We start from the raw sequence: 27,047 nt of genomic DNA, 5'->3' as shown, positions 1-27,047 counted from the left end.
TCCCTCTACTTCTATCTTCTTCCATTTTTTAACATTTTTGAAAATGCTTCAGGGAGCCACTAGGGCAGCGCTAAAGAGCCGCATGCGGCTGTCAAAACACAGGTTGCTGACCCCCGCCTTAGGCAGAGCGTTCACATACTTATTTTTCCTCCTTCTGTCATTGTTTTCATGCTATCCTCATTAAAATATGAAAACCTATAAATGTTTGGGTGGTTTAAGGTAAAGCAGACAGTTTTTTCATCTGTGTGATTTTTACAAACATCAGATCACATTTGATGGGGATTTTATGCATAAATGTGAGAAATTCCAAGAGGTTCAGATACTTTTACATATCACAGTCGGTGAAATAGAATGTCGTCTCTACGCACTACTACTAGGCTACTTTAAACTATCCAGAATGTACTGTGTACTGCCACTGTGCACGCCTTGTATGGAGAAAACACGTGAGCATGATAAATTTGGACCAAAACAGCTGTTTTTGGATGGGGAAAAACTAAAAAGGATCCTCAGCACCCCCTGCTGTGAGTGACTTTCAGCCTCCCTGGCCGTCAGTGGCGCTGAAAGAGTACTTATACTTAAGAGTACATAGAGTACATACACTTAAAGACTTTTACCTCCACGTTGCTTTCTTCATCATTTGAATGATCCTCTTCTTCATCATTTGAATGATCCTCTTCATGTTGCAGATTTTCAAAGTTGTGCTTGTTAGGGAGTTGGACAAAAATGAAATAGTGTTACTTTGATAGGACTGTAACTACAATAGCTACTCCCCTGAACTATCCAAAGAAATCGAATAATTTACAAAAGCAGTTTGCCTACATGCTGATAAGAGTCTCACCTTCCTCATGGGCTGTGGTGCATGAGGAGGAGTGTATTGAAGGCGCTTGGGTGCCAGGATGTTTCGAGATGATTTGCAGACTTCATCTATCTGGACTGGTGTCATCTCCTGCTAAGTGAATGAGAACAGACGCTTGGGGATGCCACATTCTGACTTTATAGTGCCCCATAAAACTGAATTTCATTTTCATCTTTTGTTTCAATACGATTATATATCCTGCGACGTTGTATATCGTTTTTAAATTGTTAACTTGAATGTGAAAGGTTTTGAATGACCTTTCCATCATATTTAACTAGTTACTCAAAACGTTTTTTAAGTTTTCTTGACTGGCATGTCAAGTCAATCTGTACATGTGAATTATGTTCTTTTTATTCTTTAGCTGTGATATGTGACTTGTACAAAAGATGACATTCGTTTACAATTATTTTCCTTTTATATTTGATTGAAACACCTGGTCAAAGCAGTCGACTCGCAGAAAAAAAGATAAAACGTACAGTATCTGCCATCTGTTTAAAAAAAAAAAAAAATGTATATATATATATATATATATATGTATATATATACCTTGGCGTCAGCGTTGCGCTTTGAACGTCTACCCTCCATTGAGTTGCTTTTTTTAGGCACTTCAGGAACGAAGTACTTAAACTTATAAGGATACGAGTTCCACGCTGCTCCGGTAGAAGTTGTGTTTTGTAAGAAGTTCCTCGAATTCGCGCGTTTTACGTTTTGTAACAAGCTAGCGGTGAGTGTTTGGTAACAGATTCCCGCCTGCGCATTGGTCATTTTTTTGTGTCGTCATAAAAAACGAGCAGTCCACGGCCAATGAGCGTCCTAGAAATTTAGCTCTACTTCCGCATTGTCCAGGCTAGCATGCGCATAGCTCTCCTTCAGTTCTCACGTGTGTTAGATCGCCGTTCTCTGGCAGAATGCGGTACTGCAACAATAGAGCATGACATAATTAACCTTGATGGCTGCCATCAAGACGTTAGATCCATTTTAAGTGGGCGAAACTGTAGATGATGGATGGATGGATGGATGGATCGAGGCCTCTCAGTCAAAATGTGTTGGCTGTCTAGAGCCATCAATGGCACTAAAAGATGAGCATTCAAATCCAGTCCTCCCAGTTTAACCGTTTCGTGCATGAATTATGACTTGTGTTGATTTTTTTTTTTTTTTTACTTACAGAGCACTCTTTTAATTCATTGGGTGCCATTGACAGCGCTGTCAGTGGCCTTCATAGATGAGCATTCACGGCCTGTCCAGTCAGTTTAAATCAGTGCTTCTTAACCCAGGTTCGTTCGAACCCCAGGGGTTCGGTGAGTAAGTCTAAGGGGTTCAGCTAAGGTAAGAAACGCAGAGCCCTATTTGCGTACGCTGATTAAATCTGAACAAAGCTCACAATGCTATGCTCACAATTCCAAATAGATTCATGGGAGGAAAAGTTTTGGGAGTGACAACTTCCATGACAACAAAGCTTATCGGTTCTTGTCACCTATTTCATCACCACCACCTGAGCCGCCATCTTTCGTGCATCTCAGTGACCAGTGGCCTGTACTATAAAGCCGGTTTTCTGGCTTAGCAGGGTAACTTCGAGAGTAACTTAATCACATGCAGCATAATTTATCGGCTAAATGGGACTACAAAAGGTGGATATGTTGAAACCGGGGAACGTTGCCATGGCAACACACGCCACACAGCAAACCTGGTCGTCTCAGAGTTGGATCTTGCTTAACCCCAGGATTCCAATTAACCACACTATATTCAAACAGCACTCCTCCGCAGACGTGTCATCGACAATGACAGCGTACCTGGATGACCCGTACGACATCGGCGCACGGATTGTGAGGGGCTCTCTTTGGAGGACATGGGTTTTTGGAGACCGCCAGAATCCGCTGGCGTACCCGGACGATGGTCTCCATGAAAGATATAGATTTTCAGCTGAGGGAATTCGTTACCTGTGCCAGCTGATCGAGGCGGACATCACTAATGTAACCCGCCGAAGTCAGGCCCTCACAAACGCGTAGATTGTGGGCCTGTCTTTGCGCTCTTCTGCCAGCGGACAATACTGTATATGTATTCCATCGGTGATGCTGAATATCTGAGTAAGAACACAGTATGCCGTGCGATTCGGAAAGTGGTAGGAGTGGGGTATGGAAACGCTTCAAATTGATTGTTGAAAATGCTATTCAGAAACCTGTGTCGGCTTCGCTGAATGTAAACGAATGGTGTGGAGCTTTGCTCGCATACAAGAAATATATCTAATAAACTTTTCCATTGTTATTTTGTTGTGTAAATGCAATTATAATAATATGTAGACTATTCAAACATTGAGAAAACTTGCGTTTTTTTCTGCCAACTCGAAGAGATTAAAATAAATGTCAAATCCACTATCCGCCAGATAGAACAGACACAAAAATATAAAAGATATAAATGTTTATTGAATATGCATCTTACAGTCTTGTTTAATTGTGGGAATTCGTTACAAAATACGGGCTTTAATTTTTTTATCATTATGCAACAGGCATCGTCACAAATGTGATCACACAAAACGCAACCACGTATCGTATCCCCGCATTTCCTTCTCTTGAGTCCTCACAAATATAACATAAAATTGCAGGGGGGTATCGGGCTCAGGCCTAAAAATCAAGTTAATTGATCGGCTCGGGCCGGGTCGGGCTGGATTTTTTTTAGGCCCGCTCTAACCTCTACTCTGAAGATGTTCAAAGGACATATTCATACAGTCAATGGGACTAAACATACAATCATCCATCTTCATGTGGTAATGCACTATAAATTCTTTCTTACAGTTAACGTACTAAATCTTATTTTATTGTCCTGACAGCAGGCTTTATTTCTTTTCATGGACATGAGTAAACTGGCATATTGATATGGAGGACCAGGAGTGCAAAAATTCAATAAATAAATACACAATTAAATAAATAATTAAAAGTGTCATTAAAATGCTTTTATTTCAATATTTATTTATTTATTTCAATATTTATTTCAATTTTTATTTATTTATTTCAATTTTTATTTATTTATTTCGATTTATATTTATTTATTTCAATTTTTATTTATTTCAATTTATATTTATTTATTTCGATTCATATTTATTTCAATATTTATTTCAATTTATATTTATTTATTTCAATTTTTATTCATTTATTTCAACTTTTATTTATTTATTTCGATTTTTATTTATTAATTTCAATTTTTATTCATGTATTTCAACTTTTATTCATTTATTTCATTATTTATTTATTTATTTCTATTTTTATTTATTTCATCATTTATTTATTTATTTCAATATTTATTTATTTCACTTTTTATTTATTTCATTCTTGCACTCTTGTTCCCCGTGTGGCCGCATGAAATAATTTTATCTGTCATTGGCTCATCAAACTCAGTGGGCGGGCGTGTTGATCGAGTAATAAGCGATTGCTTCCTATTTCTTCCCAACATGGCGGCGTTATCTGAGATTTTGCATGAGCTCTCTCGGGACATGTTAGATTTCTCAGAACAAATTGAAGCAGGAAATTTGGACCCTGAGTACATGTCCTACAAAACAGCAATTAATTAACGTTATTGGCATCATCTCGGCTCTGTCAGAGCAAGATGTTGATCGAAGAGTTTTCGATAGTTTAGAACTGCGGTCAAACCAGCCTCCACTCGTAAAAACGAAGCCAAACCAGCCGCCCCTCATTTGGATTATTGTTTGCATTATGTGCATTACGGTAATGCAATGCGCTGGCTTCAGAATGCAATGAGGTGGCTTCAGAGCGCAAGTCCCTTTATTAAATATATGAAGGAAAAAAAACGGTGACCCATTCGACAACTGGTCCACTTTAGAGAGACACTGGAGCACCCCTGGACCCAAACTAAATCATTATGATGTAAAAATGATGTCGGAGTTCAGAGTAAAACTACTTAGAAAACTGCTAGTTATTTCTGTCATTTAGCCTTATTTCAAAACTTGATAAAAAATAATAATAAAATCAGGGAGATATCCAAGGACCGTTCCACTTCTGAGGTATACTAGAGTTTCCCGTAAGCAGACATAAGCCCGTTTAAAGGCGCTGGCCCGCGCGATGTAGAACCTACAGACTGGACTCCACCATGGGCTGCTGGTGGAGTTCTCCTCACAGTTTCCTCGCTACACTGACCACGCTACTAATCTTCGTCATCTTTGTGATTTTGAGGGAGCAATTATTTTTCAGATTATACATATCTACACTGCCATCTTATGTATCGGGTGTATATAAAAATTAGCCAATGCCTCAGGCGTCAATCTGTTATCTGAGATCGACTAGTTAAGACTTGCTTTGCTGAGCAACCAATCAGACGTTAGAAACTTTGACGAGCAAACGTGACAGATAAAATTATTTCATGGTTGCACCTCCGGAGGAACAAGAGTGCAAGAATGAAATAAATAAAAAGTGAAATAAATATAACTATATAACTCCACATGATTATCACGCATTCCTCCTCCGTGAAGTAAGGTGCCCGTGCCATCGTCAAAAGTAGTGTTTGACTCTGGTCTCCGCCCCCTTTTATGTGAACGCGCAGTAACTCTGACTGGGTTGACACAGGATCAACTAAGCAACCTCATAATCAGCGTCGTAGCACCGATTGACCACAAACTAGATAACCAGGTTTTGTCAACTCCGGTTACCCGCTGATAAGCAGGATTACTTCTGGGGAGGTTGAACTCCGTTCGTAGCATAGGCCACAGGTCTACATCCGCTGCAGTCACGTTTGTTTTGTTGACAATCACGCACGCAGTCACGCCAATGTTACATCAAAATGGAAAAAAGCAAGAAGAACGACAAGACTCCTTATGTGGAGAAGCTTGAGAAAGAAGCGAGAGATCGGTATTTGTCAGTTATGACGTCAGTTATGGTGCCACTGCCGTGGTCTAGAGACCAAAGTTGACATGGTTGCAAGTGACAATGAGAACTGCCCCATTACGTGGTACCATTTAACCTGTGTTGGTCTACAGCATCACACAGCTAAAGACGTGTTGGTTCTGCTCTCAGTGCTCCACTTAAGTTAGTGGTAATTGGTAGTTTGTGATTTGTTTTAACCAGCATAATTAAGTGTTTGTGTAGCGTAATCCGTTTCCACCGATATTTATTATTTATTTTTTTCCACGGACGGCATTGAGGTTAACCCAGCTGCTGCAGTTATCGGAGTCTGACGATGATAAGTCACGTCGATGTGCGAATGCACGCAGCAAAGCAAAACGCCTGGACTCATTTATCCGTTCAATTGGCTGACATACTAACATGTGATCAGCAGAGATAGTTAGCTCTGATTGGTTCATATGCGCATGTTTTCTGAAACAGCAAAAAAAAGGTTGTTGAATTGATGCAACAAAAAAGGGCAATACAACATAAAATGGATCAAATCTTTAAGAGCAACGAAAGAGTTGAGGAGGCTTATTTATCATATTTAGTTTTATTTGCTGTGATGGGGAGGTTCAGAACATTTTAGCTTTAAATGTGCACTTTGGACTTTTTCATTTATGTTAGGCTACTTATTCATTTCCTTATGATTTAAAAAAGTCAATGTTCGTGCGATCTTCAAACTATATTCCATTTCACTCTGCACAATATAAGTCATTTGTACTTATTTTTCTGAATGTATGTTACTTATATCTTTATTATTAAAAAAAAAAAAAAAAAAAAAGTAAATGTTTACATTAACATCAATTTTAATATACATCCTATATTCTTAAGTAGTTAAAATTGAGATTTGGCATTTAGTATGTGAGGAAATGGGGGAAAATGAAAATTAGGAGATGGAGGTTGGGGTTATTGCTGTTTTTGTTAACTTTTATTTTGGAAATCATTGAAAAAAAAATACAATTTTGAATGAAAATCAGTTTTCTTTGCATTTCAGTAGTTAAAGAGGTTTGACCCGCCCCCACAAAAAATGAAAGAAAAAAAAATTACATAGAATTTCTGGCTCCGTGGCGACCTTCACGTCAGGGAGTTCCGGCAAGAAATTCTAGCCACTTTCACCCCTGGTTTTAACTGATAATTTGGCAATATTAAAAGTACCTGGCCAAAGTGGTAAATTGTCTTGTCCTTTGTGAGTATTAACATTATTATGTGTGTGTAGGTGTGTGTGTGCGTGTGTGTGCGATAAAATACAGTATTCTCACACAAATGCTGTACTTACAAAGAATAGGATTCAAGATGACTTAATATGATGTTGTAAGTACAACCAAGTAACAACAAAATACAAAATATCAATAACAGCTAAGTTTGAAAGCCACAGCTAAAGCATTCTTAAATGCAAAACAAAGCAAACGGTTAGCATAGTAAATGATACCTTTCACATATAACAGTACAAACTACACAAAAGTTGGGCAAAGGTTTGTAAGGGCACCGCATACATACATAAACAAACAATCTTATCCAACAATATGCAATATTCGCCGTCACATGGCAGAACCAGGTTAATAGGTATAGTTCCTGTTCGGATCTTATACTTCTGGCAAAGATTACCAATTACCCGTTCAGCATGGATCCTCAAATGTGCACATGAAGGTCAGAAGGAGCATCTGAAGGGCGCTGAAGGCTCCTCCTGTAGCTCACCAACGTCTTCCTCCATCCTCAATTGCTCACGCATACTTCGTCTAGAAGAGCGGTCCACGTTGGTGGGTTCAACAGATGTGTGTCCCAGGCGTAAGGATGGTGCCCAGTCAGGGTCTGCCACATTCATTTCATATGCTGGTTTTCCTGCAATTACAAAAGTCGTATCAGTCATACAACAGGTTAACATTAGTTACTTAAAATGGATTTTAAAGCTTTGTAGTTTGTCTAAACTGGTGGGAACTGCCTTCACATGGCACTGATGTGTATGCAACAGATTTTTTTTTTTTTTTAAGATTAACTGATCATTAGGCATAACAAACAAGCAGAAGATTCTTCTGGTTATTTAGTAGATCTGGAGTCTCCTCCACAGAGTGCTTGGTCAAGCATATCAGTAGCCTAAAGCGGGAGGTAAATATAGCATTTTTTTCTAACACATCTCCCATACTTACAATGATTCATGGTGTGCTGTTACATCTTCATTACTACCCTTACTTTTTTACCCTTGAACTGTTTTTTTGTGTACTAGTACCATACGGTGAACGCCTGACAGTTAGCCACTCTTAGACACTAGCGTGGTTAGCCAAAGTAAACAACACAACCACACGCCATAAGCGGTCAAATGCAGTCAGCATCACCATCCGAAGAACATTAACACTTCCAGTTACTTACCTTTTTGGAAATGTAGGGAACAGACCGACATGTTTTCTGTTGCTGAATGAAAAGCGATGGCCTTTCTTCTCACCGCTGCAACCCCAGCCATTCGACGCCTCTTGGTCAACTCATCTATCTGAGGTCCATACTTTCTCTTCCAGGCGATGGACACGGAAACGACTTTCTTGGACCGAGAATATGTATTATTTTACTCTGCTCGAACTAATACATCTTGTACTGTGAATATGTATTAGTTTACTCTGCTCGAACTAATAAATGTCCTACCTGTGTGATTGTCATTGGGATATGGTCGTGAAAACCTGACTAGACTAATACATTTCTCTTCAAAGATGCTTATGTGGCCCAGTCCACGATTTGTTACCAAAATACAGTACTAGTATTTTGTGTAATTTATTTATTTAAAACTGGATTTACAGTCGTAAATCCATTACTGTAATGCATCCATGAAAACATTTAATGATTTCACCTTAATAAAGCGTCATACATAAGCGCTCCCCTCAGGGGGGACATTTCACGCGGGGGGGGGGGGGGGGGGGGGGGGGACGTCACGAGACAAGAACCGATTTATAAAAACCTGAAATTTTCTCTTTCAATCTGAAACCATGCTGTAATTGGTGCTTTTAAAAAATTCTTTTAACTACTAGAATTTAAAAGTTTAATTAAAGTCCGTAAAGTCCAAAAATTCAAATCCACTTAAGTCCTGGTTCCAGAAAGAATGCTAATCTGAACCATTGATGAAATAATGCATCTAAGTCCAAGAGAGTCTGGCTGTAGCCCGCCTCTCTCAGTACCCTGCGCCGCTCGTCTCAGTAGCGATCCTGCAGACAGGAAATGACGCAATATCACAGCTCTCAGTCTCCTCAGACCGGAAATGACAACATAAAGTGGCGCTCGAGCTCTGAGCTTCCGGTTTTATCGACGCAATAGACCCTACTCACCTACGTCACAAAATGACGTGTCGCTGTATCCGGCCGCCATACTGTACCTATTTTTTAGACCTATTCTCATTGTTTTCAATTAGTCGTGCAAGTTATAGAGCAATTCATGGAAGCCCCGGTGTTATCTGACGCTGTAAACTCATTGGATGCATTGCATAAAAGGCGTTACTTGGAAAAGCTTCAGTTTATCCATTCGCCAGATCCGTATTTGATGCCTAAATCGATGTTTTTCAACCCGTTGTCTTCGCCATCTTTGCCTGACCCTGATATTTACAACTATCTTGTCCACACAAAATCAGCCTATTCTCACGAAAGTTTGAAAAACTTTAAGAGCTTGGAGGCTTATAAATGCTACGTTGCTGGTTGGGTGAAACAGGTCCTCGGACACGAAAATTCGGCAGGAATCTTGTGCTCGGAAGGTGAGTTACGAAGTTTTCAATTCAAAATTTTTTGTTCTTGCTAACATCCACTGTCAAGTCTAATGTATTTCATGCCATTTGTCAATAGAGCTAGGGCTTTTAATGTTTATATGGTTTAGCAATAGCACTCTCACTACATACATATATAATATGTAATAAATATGAAGTGCGATAGCACTACTCCAGATTGTCCCTAGTTGAATTTATTTTGTGGCTTTTGACCTCAATAGTGAAATTGTAAATTAATTGTATGACAACTGTCTGATGATCCCCTTATAATTATATATTTTCAGGTAGTTCATTCACAACGTCTGAGTGTATGTTGTCGGCGATTAGCCTAGCAATGATCTTAATTGTGGTTGTCAGCCCAAAACCCTCTAAATATATATTAAATGCGTCTTACCAGATATAAAATGACTACTACATAATCTGTGGTAGTCGTTTGGAGCCCAGTTTTCTCGTCGACTTGCAGCAGTCAATCTTGGTCTCCTCTCCGGGTCTCTCGGAATACGGTAAAACTTCAAGTCTCTCCGTCTATCTTCTCTGTTTTTGCAACAGACCGCCACACACGACTTAATCATTTTGATTATTAATGTTAACGAGCAGAAAAACACGCCATAATAGGAGGAATTTACGAAGCGCTAATGCATTAACATGACGAGTATACGGACAACATGGCGCGGGGGCGTGGCTGTGACGTCACGTGAGTAGGGTCTATAGTTAGCGTCCATTCGAACGTAAATACTAGTTCACTTTTCGCACGTATTTTATTTTCGGTTTCAGCATCACTCATTATTGTTTAAATAATATTTTATTTCCACACTCCTTGAATTGATTCGGTGAAATCAGGAGATTAACTCTTTAACCGTGCGCAGTCAGTTTATTAAAGCGTGCTGATTTTACCAAAATGAAAAAGTTACAGTACATCAAAATTAAAATACACATTACTGCAATAAAGGTTTAATTAGTGACTAAAAGATCGCCTGTGACCTATCACAGTGTGTACTTTAGTTTGTCAAGTGTAAAATTTATTCCTATTGTGAATTACTAGAAATTGCTGTCATCCTCACATTTTTATGAACGGACTCATTAATATAGCTTCATTACAATTTAATGTATCAAAAAAGTAATATTCTCTCTATGGTGCAACCAAACCAATTTTATTGTCTTACATTTCACTACTTAAATTCATTCATGTGGGTGCTCACTCTTCAAGATCCTAATTAACTAATTCAGAAACTGGAGCAGAAACACTTTCTGCTCCAGGTAAGGCAGCTTTATTTCAAACAGAAATGACAAAATAGTTGTAATATGTTTTTTTTTTTCTTTTATCCCGGACAATAGTTGTAGTTTGTTTTCATTACCTGACATTTTTCAGCCAACACTTCCGCCTTCATCAGAGGTAATTAAAACAACCTACATCTAACATCTGGGATAAAAGAAAAAAAACAACTCATCTATAAGTGTAGAAAAAATGAACTCAATACAACCGGTTCTGATGTGGTAAACTTTATTTTTTAGTTTTATATTTTTTTTATTATTATTGAGAGAATACCACATATTTTCTTTAGTCAACAATCTCCTCAGAAAAGGTAAATCCGTCTTCCAAATGGTTGAAACAGAACTTGAATGGGTCCAAGACATTGTCGCCCGAGCTCATCCTCTTCCATCGGCAGGATGCTCCTACTGCATTGATCCCCCCCCCCCCCCAACCCTGTCCCAGGCGTTTGTGCTGTCTTGCACAATCCTTTTACCAAAACTGTTCTTTGGAAAAGAGAAAGAAAAGAGCTATTTGAATGTTACATAAGTAAAATAAAAATGATGCTTTGTTAATTTTATTCTTGATTTTAAACTAGGTATATAAACAATCTTACCTCTTTTTTTTTTTTTTTTTCATTCGTTTATTTCAGGCCATTATTCCTTGTCAAGACAACAAATATATACAGCTCATATAATAAAGTAACAAAAAAGAGCAGCAAAGCTGAGTAACATTACAACATCAACTACATGCCTGAAAAGGAGTGGGAAGAAGAAAACTTATTCAATCCCACCCCTATTCTTATCTAATTAAGAACAAAAAATTCTTGCTACTTCCTTCCAAAAATGTAGGAAATGTACTTTTTCCTGCCATATCTTCTTGCAGTGGGCCACCACTAACTTGAAGGAGCTGTGGTTGCACCGCTTCCTAAAAAATAAATAAGTCAATTAAGGGGGGCATGTTCAAAAGTGCTTCAGAGAAATGCACACCACAAAGTCTTTAAAAGCTAACCTCTGCAATTACATCCAAATTTCACTTCTTTAACTGATAGACTGGTGGCACTTCACTCTGGAGTGATGCTTTTGCTTTATCTGTCCAATGGGCAAACTTTTTCCTGTGGCTCACATAAGTTGAAAAAACACAAAAATAAGTACTCCACAATTTCCAACAAAGAATTAAGGTGCTGTGCACCTACTTTCCTGTGAACGTCATATCAACAGTTTCAAAGACTTACCGTGCACCCAAGTTTAAAATTGTCTGCTAGCAATATACACTACCACTTCCTCAGAGTTGGCATATCAGTCTAAAAAAAATTAAAAACAAGTGTAAATAAAGAATAACGACAAGGATATTTTGTAGCCCAATTTGAATGATTCGGTGAACTTTACCTTACAATGTTTAAACTCATCCAGAACAGAGTAAAGAGCATACTACAAATGGATAAATGAATACAAATATCACAGAGGAAAAATTTAGACAGTTAAACTCACCTACCATCAATATGAAGATGCCACAGTCCTCCCCCTATGGCTGTCCCGGAAAACCCTAATGTAAGAATTTAACCGAGTCACTTCCTTCGAGTTTTGAATCAATGAATATACACACTTTTACAAATACCTCTATTTCACTTCCAATCCCCTCTTTCCATGTCCCCCTGTTGATTGACTGTCAAAGTTTTCTGCAATTGAAAGTATAGGTTTATTTTAAATACAGTAGTTAAACAATCACAAAAGTGTTTCCATGCATACACAGAACACCAACCAGTCAGGTTTAAATGATTCATGCAAACAAAACAAGGGCATAGGTTTGCATAGGGACGGTAGGGACATAACACAACCAACTTTTCAGGATGCTAAAGTTGTCCCCACCAACATTTGAGCAACCTTATTTGCATTATATTCGTCCCTACCAATGTTGAGACCGAACCAACGCCCTTGAAACCAAACAATCGCCATTTTAGAGTGGCATTTTAAAATTTTGCTTCAAATTATTGAATGAATCATTTGGAGTGCAATTCTGCTTTAATTGAAGGGGCATCATAAAAAAATCGACTGGAACATACCTTCAAAACCAAACAAGGCTATTCTGGATCATCATGGAAACGCCATGTCAATATGAATGGATACTGAATTTCATTAGTGATAACAATAGATCTCATGATTGGATCTGTTTTTTTTCCCACAAATAATCGGAAATTGGATCATTTATTTTGTTATGATTTGACTGTTCTTTGAAAATGAACCAAAGCTCCAAGTTGTAGTTGTTACTACTCAGCCTTACAGGCAAATGCATGTGTGGGTCACATCCTGTAGGCTTTCGCCATGTTGCACAACATAGGGGTCAGCCACAAATATGCTCCTTCCCTGAAAAATACATAATATATACACACGGACATATGTTATATAAATACAAACGTACGCACACACCTACATGAGCCCATACACACATACCCACATTCTGTAGGCTACATAGTTAAAATAATACCCTCCACACGCCAAAAAAATACTTTTTTGTGCCTTTGAATGAGCTACTTGTTGGACAAGTTATAAATATGCATTTCATACCTGCGAAAAAAAAAAGTTACATTTTACTTAATTGTACAAGTGACACTATCTTCTTTAAAGAAACTAAATCCTCAAAATTTACAGTTGACTCCATTTCATTGTTCAAGCCAAGGGTCCAAAAGTTAGCACGTGTCAGGCAAGCTTTCTTTGTTTAGACAATCAACACCATTTCTGGCCTCATAATATTCAAGATTTACATAAGCTGATGAGAATGTTGATTGGTTAACAAAACCAAGAGTAAATAATTATGTCCAATTGTTAACTAATATAAGGAATAATAAGCCTATCCAGATTTCCAGTGAGCACAACATTTGTCTCAGATATAAAAACATAGCAGCCGTTCCTGGGCAGCAGAGGCGTAGCAAGGGTCCCAGGGGGCCCCAGGCAACAAGCAACATGGGGCCCTTTGAGCGTGCGCAAGTAAGGGGGACAGTTGGACTTGGAGCAATAGCATATTTAATAAAAGTATAATAACGACTCAGTCTCATAGAGTGCTTTTTAGGACACTCAAAGTGCCCGGCTTCTACTACATTTGGACATAAAACTACAGTAACATAGTACACTCACCGCTTTCTTGCTTCCTTTTCTCCTCTTCTGCTTTTTTTTTCTTTCTTTTTTCATTTCCAGACGGATAACTTCTCTTCATTTTGCCAATTAAAAAAAGGCCCGATCGCCGCCCACTCTCACTCTGAGTCACGTGACACACATACATATTTGCGCAGTAAAATTAACACGGGGGGGGGGGGGGGGGGGGGGGGGGGGGGGGGGGTTCTAGTGCGCGCTGCGTGCGGTCATCTTGGCCATAAAAGTGGCGAAAACTAAGCCCTTTACACTCATATGGATGTACAACATCATTTTAAGATGCTAAACTAACACCTTCCCTCTTAAAGCAAATGTGCAATGCGAATATAATGTAAAGAACGCTCTCCTCGAAGCATCGAGAACGAGTGGGATCAACCAGCCGACGTAACAGGGAAAACACGAAACGGTCGCGCTGATAACGGCTCTAACTTATCATAAGAACTTTATGGCATGAAGAGGAAATACTTACATTCGTTCATGGACGCACAGATTAATCCTCTAACAGGTGGGGTGGCCGTCCTCTGCTCGAAATGCACACCTTACGCTTATGCCTATTCTCATTCTCAGAATATGCAGCACTTGTGACGTAGGACAATAACAGGACTGGTTGCTATGGAAACGTATGCAGCGGCATACCGCATACCCAAGGAACCTTGCTAAAAGGAGTATTAAAATTGCTAATAAAATCGTTTAGGATTATTTTAGATGCATATATGTTATATTTTTCTTATAGCGTATTCAACGAGGAATACGATAGACCCATTAATAGACTTTCTTGGAAAAATCACCATTTCTTTAAGTAGTCACATGAATAATGAGGTGGCCTTTGAAAACCAACATAAAATATTACAGCAAAGACTGTTCATAAAGTTCTTGGTGAATCACTCTTTGAATATACATGCAGTGTTAAAACTGTCTGGCCTTGCTTAAACATGTATGCTAATTGGGACTGATAACAGAATTGTTAGATAATCTGCCAAATGATTCCATGGTATTGAATCACTCCCAATACTTGTAGCTACAACAGTGCGGTGAAGCTGAGTGTACTACATCTTTGTGTGCCAAATCTGTTGGCCCTCTGGGGGCCCCTGCTGGCTGGGGGCCTTAGGCAATTGCCTGCGTATGCCTAATGGGACGCTACGCCTCTGCTGGGCAGGATGAGTTTGAACCGTCCGTGAAGCTCGGCATGGTCTTATGTTGTCACCATTGGTCCTGTCTGCACAGTGGGTTTCACAGTGTTCGTTGTCTATTTAAAAAGTGTTCAGCACAGTCCAAAATTTAGAGTACAGTACTACTTATGCTACTTACTTCCATTTGGATGTGTGTGACATCCCTGTATCTGCAGGGGAAGACTACCATTTGGGGGTCATGATTCAGTTTCTTCCCAATGGGGTGGTGATCTTGGAGCTAGTGAAAAAAAAAATGATTGAAAAAATATATAGCTAAGCAGAGTAACAATATCATGAAAAAAAAATACAGCTTAATTCTATTAGGATCATGTGACAACATTCAAACTACAAAGGACCAGAAACAACAAATGAAGGCAAAACAACAATACCATACAACACCAAAAACAGCGAGCTGCGAATTGCAAGCATGTACTGTCCATAATGAAAAATAAGAGTGCAATATAATGAAAACTACGCAGAGGAGACTGTTCATTGTGGGGAAAAAAATGTAAAAAGCATAAGCAGCATTACCCAATTCGCTGCTTAATGCATCAGTATGTATTAAACAATATAAGTAGAGCAAAGTCACATGCAGTTAATAAAGGAAGACATTATTTCAATTACATTAAGAATACTATATATAAGTAAGTCTTAACTTATTTTCAGAATAAACACTTCATGTTTTTCCCGCAATTGTTGTTTAGCTATTTAACATTTTGAAACATGCATACTATATTGAAGTAAGTCTTTTCAACTTATTTTCAGAATAAACACGTCATGTTTTCCCGCAAGTGTTGTTTAGCTACTTACCATTTTTAAATATGCATACGCATATGCATTAGGGGGTTAAGACAAACTTGTAAACGCAAAGCGTTATTTCTATTTGCAAAAAAATTTAAAACTTATTTTTGTTTCCTTCAAGAGAGTCACTCCGTTCCTGATGATTCAGCCTTTTGGAAGTCGCAATGGGGTAACGAGGTTTGGTACTCGCATGGTACAGTGAGATCATCTGGAGTGACTACAGTAAAAGGTACTTATGGTGATATTGTCCTTCATTCAGACTGCGATTCCTTAGGACATTTTATCTGTCTGGTACTTAACTCCATCAATGCTATCTTTATCACCGTGAATATTTATGGCTACAACTCAAAACCCGAAAATGATAAGCTTTTGGAAGTAATGGAAGCGAGATTGTGTTTTTTGGCTTGCTAAATATCCGAATGCCATTCTTCTGATTGGGGGTGATTTCAATATTGCTCCGGATAATAATTTGGACAAATGGCCACCAGTAAAGAATTCAACTCCTAATGTCAAACTAAAAACTTTGATGGAAAAATTTGATGTTGTGGATATTTGGAGACCAAAATTTCCTGGCGACATATCTTATACTTGGAGCAACCGATCATTATCTAGTTCTTCACGTATTGATTTCTGGCTACTTTCAAGTAGTGTTCCTCAGGAAAATATTTCGGTCAATATCCTTTCTACTCCGTTGACTGACCATAGAGCAATTTTAATCAAAATACTAGCCCCTTCTGCAGCAAATTTTTCTCATAGAAACTCCTATTGGAAACTGAATAGTGCACTCTTAGAGCACACAGTGGTTAAAGATAAAATTAAAAATCTTTTTGATTGTTTTTGGAGCAAAGCGAGAAAAGAAAATTCTTACGGTTTAAACTGGGAGCTTTTCAAATATGAGGTAGGAAAATTTCTCAGACGATATGGCGCAGAAAATGCGAAAGCTAAAGCTGCAGAAGAAGAATCATTGATTGTCCAGATTACTTTAGTATTTCAAAAACATCCGAATGAAATCTCAGAGGAGGACAAATTAAATCTGAGGAAATATCAAATTGAACTGGATGAGCTTTACCGCCAGAAAGCAGAGGGTGCTTTTATTAGGTCTAGGAAAAAATGGTTGGAAGAGGGCGAGCAAAATTCTGCCTATTTTTTTCGTCTTGAAAAACATCGTTCCAAAACCAACACCATCAGTCGGCTTCTTGTAAATGACGCAGTTACAGATGATCCCAAATCAATCTCGGATTTCTGCTACAACTTTTATAAGTCTTTATATGAATCTCATTATGATGCGGCGGTTGCTACGAACTTTTTGGATTCTGTTAATGTGCAAAAAATTAATACTTCAGATAAGGACCATTGTGACAGCTTGCTTACTTTTGAAGAAGTTACTAACGCTATTGCCCTTCTTAAGAAAAATATCTCACCAGGCGTTGATGGGCTGGTTGCAGAATTTTACAAAAACTTCTCAGAGGAATTTGCACCTTTTCTTTTACAGGTGTTTAACGAGAGTATTGAAAAAGGACAGCTCCCTCATAGTTTAACTCAAGGCCTAATCACATTAATTCTGAAACCTAATAAAGATCCAGTTCGTCTCGACAACTGGCGACCAATTTGTTTGCTCAACAATGATGAAAAAAAAAATGGCTTTGGTGTTTTCTAATAGGATCAAACGCACCCTTGATTCTATAATTGATGAAACACAATCTGAATTCATGGAAAATAGGCACATTTCAAACAACATTAGACTTGTTTTGGATGTCCTTGATTACTCAGACTTGATATTAGATGATTCCTTTATCCTCTTCTTAGATTTCTACAAAGCTTTTGATTCAATTTACCACGAATTCATATTTTGAACACTTTCGAAATTTGGCTTTGGAAATTTCTTTTGTAAAGCAGTCAAAGCTCTTTATGCTAATGCTAACTGCTCTGTTAAACTGAAATTTGGCACAACTACCAGATTTAACCGTAACTGTGGTATCAGACAAGGGTGCCCAATCAGCCCTTACCTCTTTTTGATTTGCTCTCAAATTCTTGCGTCACATGTCCATAGGAGTAACTTCAAAAGAAACGAAATAGCAGAAAGGGATATTCTTATCAGCCAACTGGCAGATGACACTGCAATTTTTCTAAAGGATAGAAATCAAGTACCTGACGCTTTGCAGTGCATAAATAGTTTTTCCGAAGCTTCAGGTTTAACATTGAACCTAAATTAATTTCAGCTTCTCCCAATTAAAGAATGCGACGCATTAAATGTTTGTGGCATTAGAGTTCTAAAAGAAGTGCATTATTTGGGTATCTTCATTTCGAAGGATTGTAAGCTAAGACTTTCCTCTAATTTTGTCCCGATCATTAAAAAACCCAAAACCAAATTAAACCAGTGGCTTCAAAGAAATTTATCTTTAAGGGGACGTATCCTACTCTCTAAGGCAGAAGGATTGTCCAGGCTGATTTATGCTTCTTATTCTCTTCATGTAGATTCCAAAACGTGTAAGGATGTTGACCGAATACTATTTGACTTCATTTGGAAGAATCGAACTCACTACGTTAGAAAAATTGTACTTATGAACACATATGAACAGGGAGGTCTGAATGCCATTGATTTTTCTAGTCTGAACTGCACCTTTAAGGTTAACTGGGCCAAATGTTTCCTTAAAAATCCACTTTCAATGTGGAATTTTATCCCTAATTTTATTTTTTCTAAGTATGGTGGCCTGAACTTTATTCTGAGTTGCAGCTATGATGTTGACAAATTGGCAGGAAAGGTCTCTCTGTTTCACAAACAAGTATTGTTAGCATGGTCAATGATATACAAATACAACTTCTCACCACACACACACATAATCTGGAATAACAGGACAATTCTTTATAAAAACAAATCCTTATTTTTGGACAATTGGGTGCAAAATAATATCATTTTTGTGTCCCAACTTTTTAATCGCCACGGGCACCTCATGTCTTATGCAGAGTTTTTGGATTGTTTTGAGTTCCCAGTTAGACCTTAGCAATATGCCATTGTTTTTTATGCTATTCCGTCAGGTATCATGATGCTATGCAGAAATGTAAACTTGCCATTGCAAAGTTTAGCTCCTCCGAATATATTAAACTCAAGTGTGGGGAAATTGTGTTTGCGTCATAATAAGAATTCAAATAGATATGTTCGATCGCTTTTTCAGAATCACCTTAGATTCATGCCATATGTTCAATCGTTTTGGAATCGATTTGTTGGAGATATAATTTGGTCCAGGGTATGGACTATCCCCAACATGTTTCTGTTGACTAATAAGGTCAAAGAAGTCTCCTTCAAGATTATTCACAGTTATTATCCTGCAAATCACAACATGAAAAAATTCAAGAGGGACATTGACACGAATTGTTCGTTCTGTGGAGATCATCCAGAGAGTTCAGCACCTTTTTTGGACTTGTAAGATTTTTGTAAGTTTGTTGACAGGAATCTACATGTGGACTTCAAGCTAAAATGGGAAAATGTCATTTTTTGTTTTTATAAAAAAAATCAGGAATGAAGATATTTTTATTATTAATCTACTTCTTTTGTTGTCGAAATTCTACATCCACAAATGTAAGTTCAGCAAGCTGTTACCATCTTTTTCTCACTTCCACAATGAAACGGTATGCTACATAAATCTGTTAAAAAAAAAAAAATCAAAGAATAGGAAAGCGGAAAAAATAATTGATATTTGTGAAAAGCTGCGACTTTTTCGTGAATAGTTGCTTATAGTATTGTTCATTCTTTTTTTTCTTCTCTGATGTGCAATGTTTGGTATGTTTATACCCCCTAGCATATTTGTGTTTGTATTCTTTTGTTTTTTGGTTTGTATTATTGATTATTTTTGTCTATTTTTGTGTTTGTATTGTTGTTTATTCTGTCGTATTGTTGTTGTTAGTAAAAAAAATAAATTAAAAAGAAACTATTCACAAAAAAGTCTCAGCTTTTCACAAATATCAATTATTTTTTTCGCTTTCCTATTCTTTGATTTTTTTTAACAGATTTATGTGGCTGCAGCCAGACCCCTCTCAATGGATTCGACGCATGTGACATCATCACTCACGCGACGAGCGTCATTTGATACGCGCCCCAGAACATTGTGACACCGACTGCCGAAGCACTCTGCTTCACTAAGGCAAAACAAAATGACGCTGACTTCTTTCCTCGCTCGATCCAATTTATTCCACAGAGGTGAGCGAATGATTAGTTGGTCTAATTGGATATTGTTGTTCTCAACAGCTTTTGTCGTGTGCGGGTGCTTAGTTGAAGCGCGACCTTAGCTTAGCATTCTTACCGTGTAAACACATGCTTGATGTCGGGCAACGTTTGCTCAACTTTGGACTGATTCAGAACAAAAAAAGTATTGCCTAATTTCAGTGCAGTTGAACAAAATTAAAGCCGCATATGCCACGCGTAAGACGATAAAGTCGTTAGACATGTTTTAATTGATTGCATGATACATACACATTGTTGCCTAGCCACAGACGGATCATTTTTGAAGGTATTATAATAAGGCTTGGGGCTAACTTACTGTATTCAAAGATGAGGCTTCATAATTTTAAAAGTTTTTTTTTTAAACTTTGATTTATATCAAGTTTGCTAAATAATTTGTAAATAAAAGAATATGAAATGAATACATTTTAAGAATAATTCATTTCTGGTTGTATTTATTACAACTATTATTTGTTTAAAGTTGTATTTGCTTTAAAATGTATTTCAATATTTATTTATTTCGAATGTAAAGGAAAATCTGGCCTTAGCATGGCTTGAAGTACTTTTGCCAAAATTCTGGCATATTCATTTTTGTTCAAGGTACTACTTAGCTTTTAAAGTAATTAAGGTATGTCTTTTGGTTAAGCAACAATTTAATCAATCAAAACATAAAACACGGCCATCAACATTGGACGTGCTGTTTTGTGACAAATAATAGCTTTCATTCAAATATCTGAATATTTTCAGCAACAAAATGGTCAAAAACGTCAACATGACCTCACATTTTTCATTGTTCTAGGTGGAAAGAAACAGGTTGTGTACTAAATCTTGTATTACAGTGCTGGCCAAACGTATTGGCACCCCTGCAATTCTGTCAGATAATGCTCAATTTCTCCTAGAAAATGATTGCAATTGCAAATGCTTTGGTAGTAATATCTTCATTTATTTTGCTTGCAATAAAAAAACACAAAAGAGAATGAAAAAACAAATCATCATTTTACACAAAACTCCAAAAATGGGCCGGACAAAAGTATTGGCAGCCTCAGCCTAATACTTGGTAGCACAACCTTTACACAAATAACTGCAAACAACCGCTTCCGGTATCCATCAATGAGATTCTTATAATGCTCTGCTGGAATTTTAGACCATTCTTGTTTGGCCAACTGCTCCAGGTCTCTGAGATTCGAAGTAGGGTTGGGTGATATGGGAAAAAATATATATCACGGTATTCCCAAGAAAATATCACGGTTTCGATATTATCACGATATTTTTAAAACACTTAAAATAAAACATTGAGTAAGATATTTTGAAAGGTATTTATTAAAAACTCAATACTATGAATATGGGTGAATAACACAATGCAAGAAAACTAGTAAACTTTTAAATGTGCTTGTGCCAACCAACGCAGCCAATCTGAGTTTGATTCAGTGCGAATACAAAAAAATATAGCAGCTGTATAGCAGTAAACATTGAATTACTCAAAAAAGAGAGAGTATTTTCAACAAACCGGAAATGCACTGTGCAAAATTACAATATATTAAACTAATATCAATAGTAACACTCATGACATAATCAAATACTTAAGGTCAATAACAAAAGAAACTAGTAAACTTTTAAATGTGCTGGTGCCAACCAATGCCGCCAATCTGAGTTTGATTCAGTGTAAATACAAAAAAATATAGCAGCTGTATAGTAGTAAACATTAAATTACTCAAAAAGGAGAGAGTATTTTCAACAAAACGGAAATGCACTGTGCAAAATTACAATATATTAAACAAATATCAATAGTAACACTATTCGAATACCTAAGGTCAATAACTAAAGAAACTAGTAAACTTTTAAATGTGCTGGTCCCAATCTGACCTTGGTTGTGTGCATATACAATATAATAGTATAGCCAAATAGTAAAAATTAAAGTCACTCAAAAAGGGAAAAAAAAATATATAAAAAAAACGCACTGTGCAAATGTGCCCAATATTCAAGTAACCAATACAGTAAGCTCTAAAACAATGTTGCTGCTGCCAATTTGGTTCAGCCTTCAGTGCAAAGTATATGGCAGTCATTATGCAGTAAACATGAACTTACTATACGTACAAAAAAAAAAAAAAAAGAGTTCAAGAAAGTCACAGGTTTTTTGCCAGAAATATCAGTTTGTCCACTTTTTCTGGTTTAAGTAAAGCTCTTTGGCATGTCACAATATTGCCTCCTGTGCTAAAGACTCTCTCTGAAGGAGAACTTGTTGCAGGGATGCACAAATATTTTTGTGCAAGTTGACTCAATTTCGGAAAGTTCACCTGATGAGCCTTCCACAGAATGGAGCTCCCTTTCGATCTCTTCATTCAATGTGGGCTCTGCTGCGGAATCAGTTGGAACTGCAGCTGTTTTCAGAAAACTAGCCAGACTCTTTCTTGTTTTCTTTGCTGGCTGTGGTTCCTGGGCTGCTGTAGATGAAGGCCCTGGGTCATCAGATGCTGAATCACAATGGAGATCCTGTAGCTCTGCCATCGCTCTGGAAAGAATTTCTTCTCTCTTTTCACTCTTAAAATATTGGGTCTTAAATCTTGGGTCTACAAGTGATGCCATGTCCAACAAAGCATCAGTAGCAGGGTCTTTGTATTTTTCTGTGATGTAGGCAACTATTTTGGTCTTAATTTGTACTGTCAGTTCAGTGTCATCTTCCTCTGGCTGCAACAGGCTGTTTTGGAGAAGATGGAGAACAGGCTTCACAGGAGACACACTGACATAATCCTCCCCTGACAGTGCATCTGTAAAGTCTTTTAGTGGTCCCAGGGCCTTTTTCAAAGACTCCATGACGTCAAGATCTTGCCATGTAGGAACGAGATGTTTTGTCTTCTTGTCAGCTTTTAAGACTTGTGAGATGGCCTTGGAATTCTCCAGTATTCTCTCAACCATCGCCAATCTGGAGCCCCAACGAGTTGGTGATTCAGTTTTTAGTTTTAGCTGGGGAAGACTTAGACTTGTTTGAGCTTCCATCAGAGCTCACTTCTTTTTCCAGCTGAATGAAAAAGTGCTGACTACTTTTTTGCAGACCGAAATCACTCTTTCAATCCGAGGGTCCCTGGAGCCATTCTCTAAAAAAACAAATCACAATAACATGATTAAGCTAGACAGACTTTTCATTCGAGAAAATACAGTGACTGACTCATCATGTATAAAAAATAGAAAAGGGGCATGTCCCTTTAAGCCTGCTTTTGCCTACTCTTTTTGGACTTTGAAGGCCATTTATGTACAAAACAAATTGCATGCACAAAAGAGTTACTTACACATTTCACAACCTGTTACATTATCTTCTTCCCATTACACAGATTTATTATTTTTGTTGTATTATAGAAACCTTCATATCCACAATGTAATCATTATGATCATTATGCAAGATAGCTAAAAAGAAGCACTGAATTTTTCAGTTTGCACTCACAATTGAAAAATGACCCCCTTTATTTTTGTATTGCATGCTGAAAAAACAGTGAAGAGCTGTAATACTGACAGCCGTAGTAAATAGGCTATAATACGTTTAATTTAGCCAACAATGATTTTAATATAAATATAATAACATTATAATATTACACCAAAATTATTAAACATTTTTAGCCTACTCACCAATTGCCAAATGCAATCTGTGTCCGAAGCATTGTAAACGAGTCCAGCCGTTGAGCTCAAGGGCCTTGATCATGTTTGTGCCGCTGTCCGTCGTCATTGAGGTCATATTTTTTTCATCAAGGTGCCACATTTCCAGCGCATCTCTTAGTCCCATGGCGATCTGCTCCCCTTTGTGGTCCGCGGGGAAATACGTTGTTTGTGGCGTTACATTGCACAGTTCCCACTGGCCGTCAATGAAATGTATCGTCAGCCCAAGATACGGCTCGGCAGTTCGGCTGGACCAGAGATCACTTGTTGTGGCAAAAAACTTCACTTTATTCACTTTGTCACAGACAGTCTCTCTGCACTGTGCGTACATGGTCGGAATTGCCGTGTTTGAGAAATATTTTCGACAAGGCAGCTGGTAGCGAGGATCTAAAACTTTAATCATTTTCGCGAAACCGACTCCATCAACTGAATAGGACACATATCTTTTGCCAGATAAAAGGTTATTGCGTCAGTAATGTCATTCCATCGTTTACCACATTTCTCGTAGGGAGTGCATTTTAGGAAAGCATCCGAAAGTTTTTGTTGCTTTGGAGCTGTAGCGGAGGTTGGCTTTTTAGCTTTGGCAGTTTGGCTCTCAGTATATTGCTTTGGATGTTTTCGTTTCAAATGGTGGAATAAGTTTGATGTGTTGCCGTTACTTGCCTTTACGTGTTCCTTGCAAATCTTGCAAATTATGTTTTTTTGATCAATATCGTCCACTTTGAAGCCAAACCAGTTCCAAACAATCGATGTGGAGTTTTTCTTAGAGGTAAACTCTTCTGCCTCGCTAAGCTCGCTCTCTTCTGCCTCCGCCATGACGCACACCTCCTTTGTGAAAGTGGTAACAGTGGGCGTGTGCTACCGGGCGGCGTCACTCACTTTCCAGTCTATTGATTGGCCTAGACTAGAGAGCCTGACGAGGAAGTGTAGAAAGGGAGAAAGGGAGACTAGTGATGTGAGTGGGTTTGAAATAAAAGTTAATAAAACGCGGTATAACGATGTCCTAAAAAATACGTACCTTCAGCACTTAAGATCGTGAGACGGTTTTATATCGTCATGTCGCCCATGTATAATTCGAAGGTTGCCATTTTCAGATCTCTACACAGGTGTTCTATGGGATTCAGGTCTGGACTCATTGCTGGCCACTTTAGAAGTCTCCAGTGCTTTCTGTCAAACCATTTTCTAGTACTTTTTGAAGTGTGTTTTGGGTCATTGTCCTGCTGGTAGACCCATGACCTCTTCACTTTCTCACACTGGGCCCTATATTATGCTGCAAAATTTGTTGGTAGTCTTCAGACTTCATAATGCCATGCACACGGTCAAACAGTCCAGTGCCAGAGGCAGCAAAGCAACCCCAAAACATCAGGGAACCTTGGCCATGTTTGACTGTGGGGATCATGTTCTTTTCTTTGAAGGCTCAGTTTTTTCCCTGTAAACTCTATGTTGTTGCATTTTCCCACAAAGCTCTACTTTTGTCTCATCTGACCAGAGAACATTCTTCCAAAACGTTTTTGGCTTTCTCAGGTAAGTTTTGGCAAACTCCAGCCTGGCTTTTTTATGTCTCTGGGTCAGAAATGGGGTCTTCCTGGGTATCCTACCATAGAGTCCCTTTTCATTCAGACGCCGACGGATAGTACGGGTTGGCACTGTTGTACCCTCGAAATGCGGTACAGCTTGAACTTGTTTGGATGTTAGTCGAGGTTCTTTATCCACCATCCGCACAATCTTTCATTGAAATCTCTTGTCAAATGTTCTTTTCCGTCCAAATCTAGGGAGGTTAGCCACAGTGCCATGGGCTTTACACTTATTGATTAAACTGTGCACGGTAGACACAGGAGCATTCAGGGCTTTGGAGATAGACTTGTAGCCCTGAGCTTGCCCATGCTTCCTCAAAATTTTGCTTCTCAAGTGCTCAGATAGTTTTTTGGTCTTCCTTATTTTCTCCATGCTCAATGTAGTACACACAAGGACACAGGACAGAGGTTGAGTTAACTTTAATCCATTTTAACTTGCTGCACGTATGATTTAGTTATTGCCACCACCTGTTATGCGCCACAGGTAAGTAACAGGTACCGTTAATTACACAAATTAGAGAAGCATCACATGATTTTTCAAAGGGTGCCAATACTTTTGTCTGGCCCATTTTTTGGGATTTTGTGTAAAATGATAATGATTTAATTTTTTTTAACCAGTTTTGTGTTTTTTCGTTGCAAGCAAAATAAATGAAGATATTACTACCAAAGCATTTGTAATTGCATTCATTTTCTGGGTGAAATTGAGCATTATCTGACAGAATTGCAGAGGTGCCAATACTTTTGGCCAGCAGTGTTGACTTAAGGCCTTCAATTAAGTGGTTTATATCAGCAAATCACAACTAAATATTTGGCGCATTTCTTTCTTCAAGACATGGTTTAAGTGTGGAGTTAATGATTAGAATTGTCTCTTTGCAGCTGGATCCAGGTCTATGTTTACAAGCTCTAAGCGTGACACTACTTCCCCCAACTGGTTTCGAGTGGGTCTTGCTTTTGGATCGTCTATTCTCCTGTGGGGTTTGGTAAAAGATAATATACTGAAATTTCTAATTGTGAATACGGGTGTGACAATATATTGAAAAAGTGATATATCATGATACTTTGTCACCCAAAAGGTGATCGATATGCTCCCACCAAGAATCGATATATCATTTTAAAAATGTGCCACTGTTTAAAAACAAAAAAAGAACCAACAGTTTTTCTTCTAAAATTTTGCATTAGAATAGTGTCTAGGTTAGCTCACTGGCTGCCGTTGACGGCGCTAGACATCCAATTCATTTCGACTGGATTGGACGTCTAGCACTGTCAATGGCACTGAAACCTGAGTATTCACAGCCTATTCATTAGGATGACATTCTTAGTCACTTACTTACCAGTAACCCAAAATCAATAAATGCCCCAAAAGGAAAAGTAAGTGACCAAAAATCATCAGGAAATGAAATGAATTGCTCCAAAATTTACTCATTCGTTCATTCGCTGTCATCCCTCCCACTTCAAATGGATTGGAGGCCATCAGTTGCAGCCAATGCCAGGTAGTGAATTAATTTTGTCGCATTTCAGGTCATTTCCTGTTGATAGCAAAAGGAAAGATTGGGAGCAACTTATTGGTTCCTTTTTTTTAAACTGTGAAACTTTAATAAAATTGTATGCAAGAATGGCAGGAGCATAGCGATAACCATTTTGGCTACAAAATATCGCAATATATCACCTTTTCAATATATTGTCACATCCCTACTGGGCACAGTAGTTTGGAATCACTGGTCTGATCATATAATTGTCCATCTCCCTAATGCAGCTCTTCAAGCAGCACA

The 27,047-nt window shown here is 38.1% G+C and overlaps 1 protein-coding gene and 2 long non-coding RNA genes across 4 annotated transcripts in view; 1 reads left to right on the top strand and 2 right to left on the bottom strand.

Moving 5' to 3' along the window:
- Positions 1-1,600, bottom strand: part of LOC130923664 (WD repeat-containing protein 76-like) — a 36,104-nt gene extending 34,504 nt beyond the window's left edge. The window contains exons 1-3 of one of the 2 annotated variants that reach the window (XM_057849520.1): positions 1,403-1,600; positions 839-949; positions 615-701 (exon numbers count right to left, since the gene is read on the bottom strand). In XM_057849520.1, coding sequence (XP_057705503.1) covers positions 615-701; positions 839-949; positions 1,403-1,441 — 237 coding nt within the window. In that variant the 5' untranslated portion in view covers positions 1,442-1,600. The remainder of the gene's footprint in view (positions 1-614; positions 702-838; positions 950-1,402) is intronic. The other variant, XM_057849521.1, reaches the window with a different exon arrangement.
- LOC130923676 (uncharacterized) overlaps positions 1-19,963 on the top strand; it is a 34,494-nt gene extending 14,531 nt beyond the window's left edge. The window contains exons 2-3 of the long non-coding RNA XR_009064749.1: positions 15,965-16,072; positions 19,849-19,963. This is a non-coding gene — a long non-coding RNA (uncharacterized LOC130923676). The remainder of the gene's footprint in view (positions 1-15,964; positions 16,073-19,848) is intronic.
- Positions 11,490-15,282, bottom strand: LOC130923678 (uncharacterized). The gene is made up of 5 exons (XR_009064750.1): positions 15,182-15,282; positions 13,008-13,090; positions 12,345-12,405; positions 11,739-12,272; positions 11,490-11,654 (listed from the first exon to the last, which is right to left on the bottom strand). It is a non-coding gene; the product is annotated as an uncharacterized LOC130923678 (long non-coding RNA).
- Positions 19,964-27,047: the final 7,084 nt, after the last annotated feature.

This window comes from Corythoichthys intestinalis, chromosome 11, assembly GCF_030265065.1.
Source record: "Corythoichthys intestinalis isolate RoL2023-P3 chromosome 11, ASM3026506v1, whole genome shotgun sequence".
NCBI lineage: Eukaryota > Metazoa > Chordata > Actinopteri > Syngnathiformes > Syngnathidae > Corythoichthys > Corythoichthys intestinalis.
This window is presented reverse-complemented; position numbering and strand designations above follow the sequence as displayed.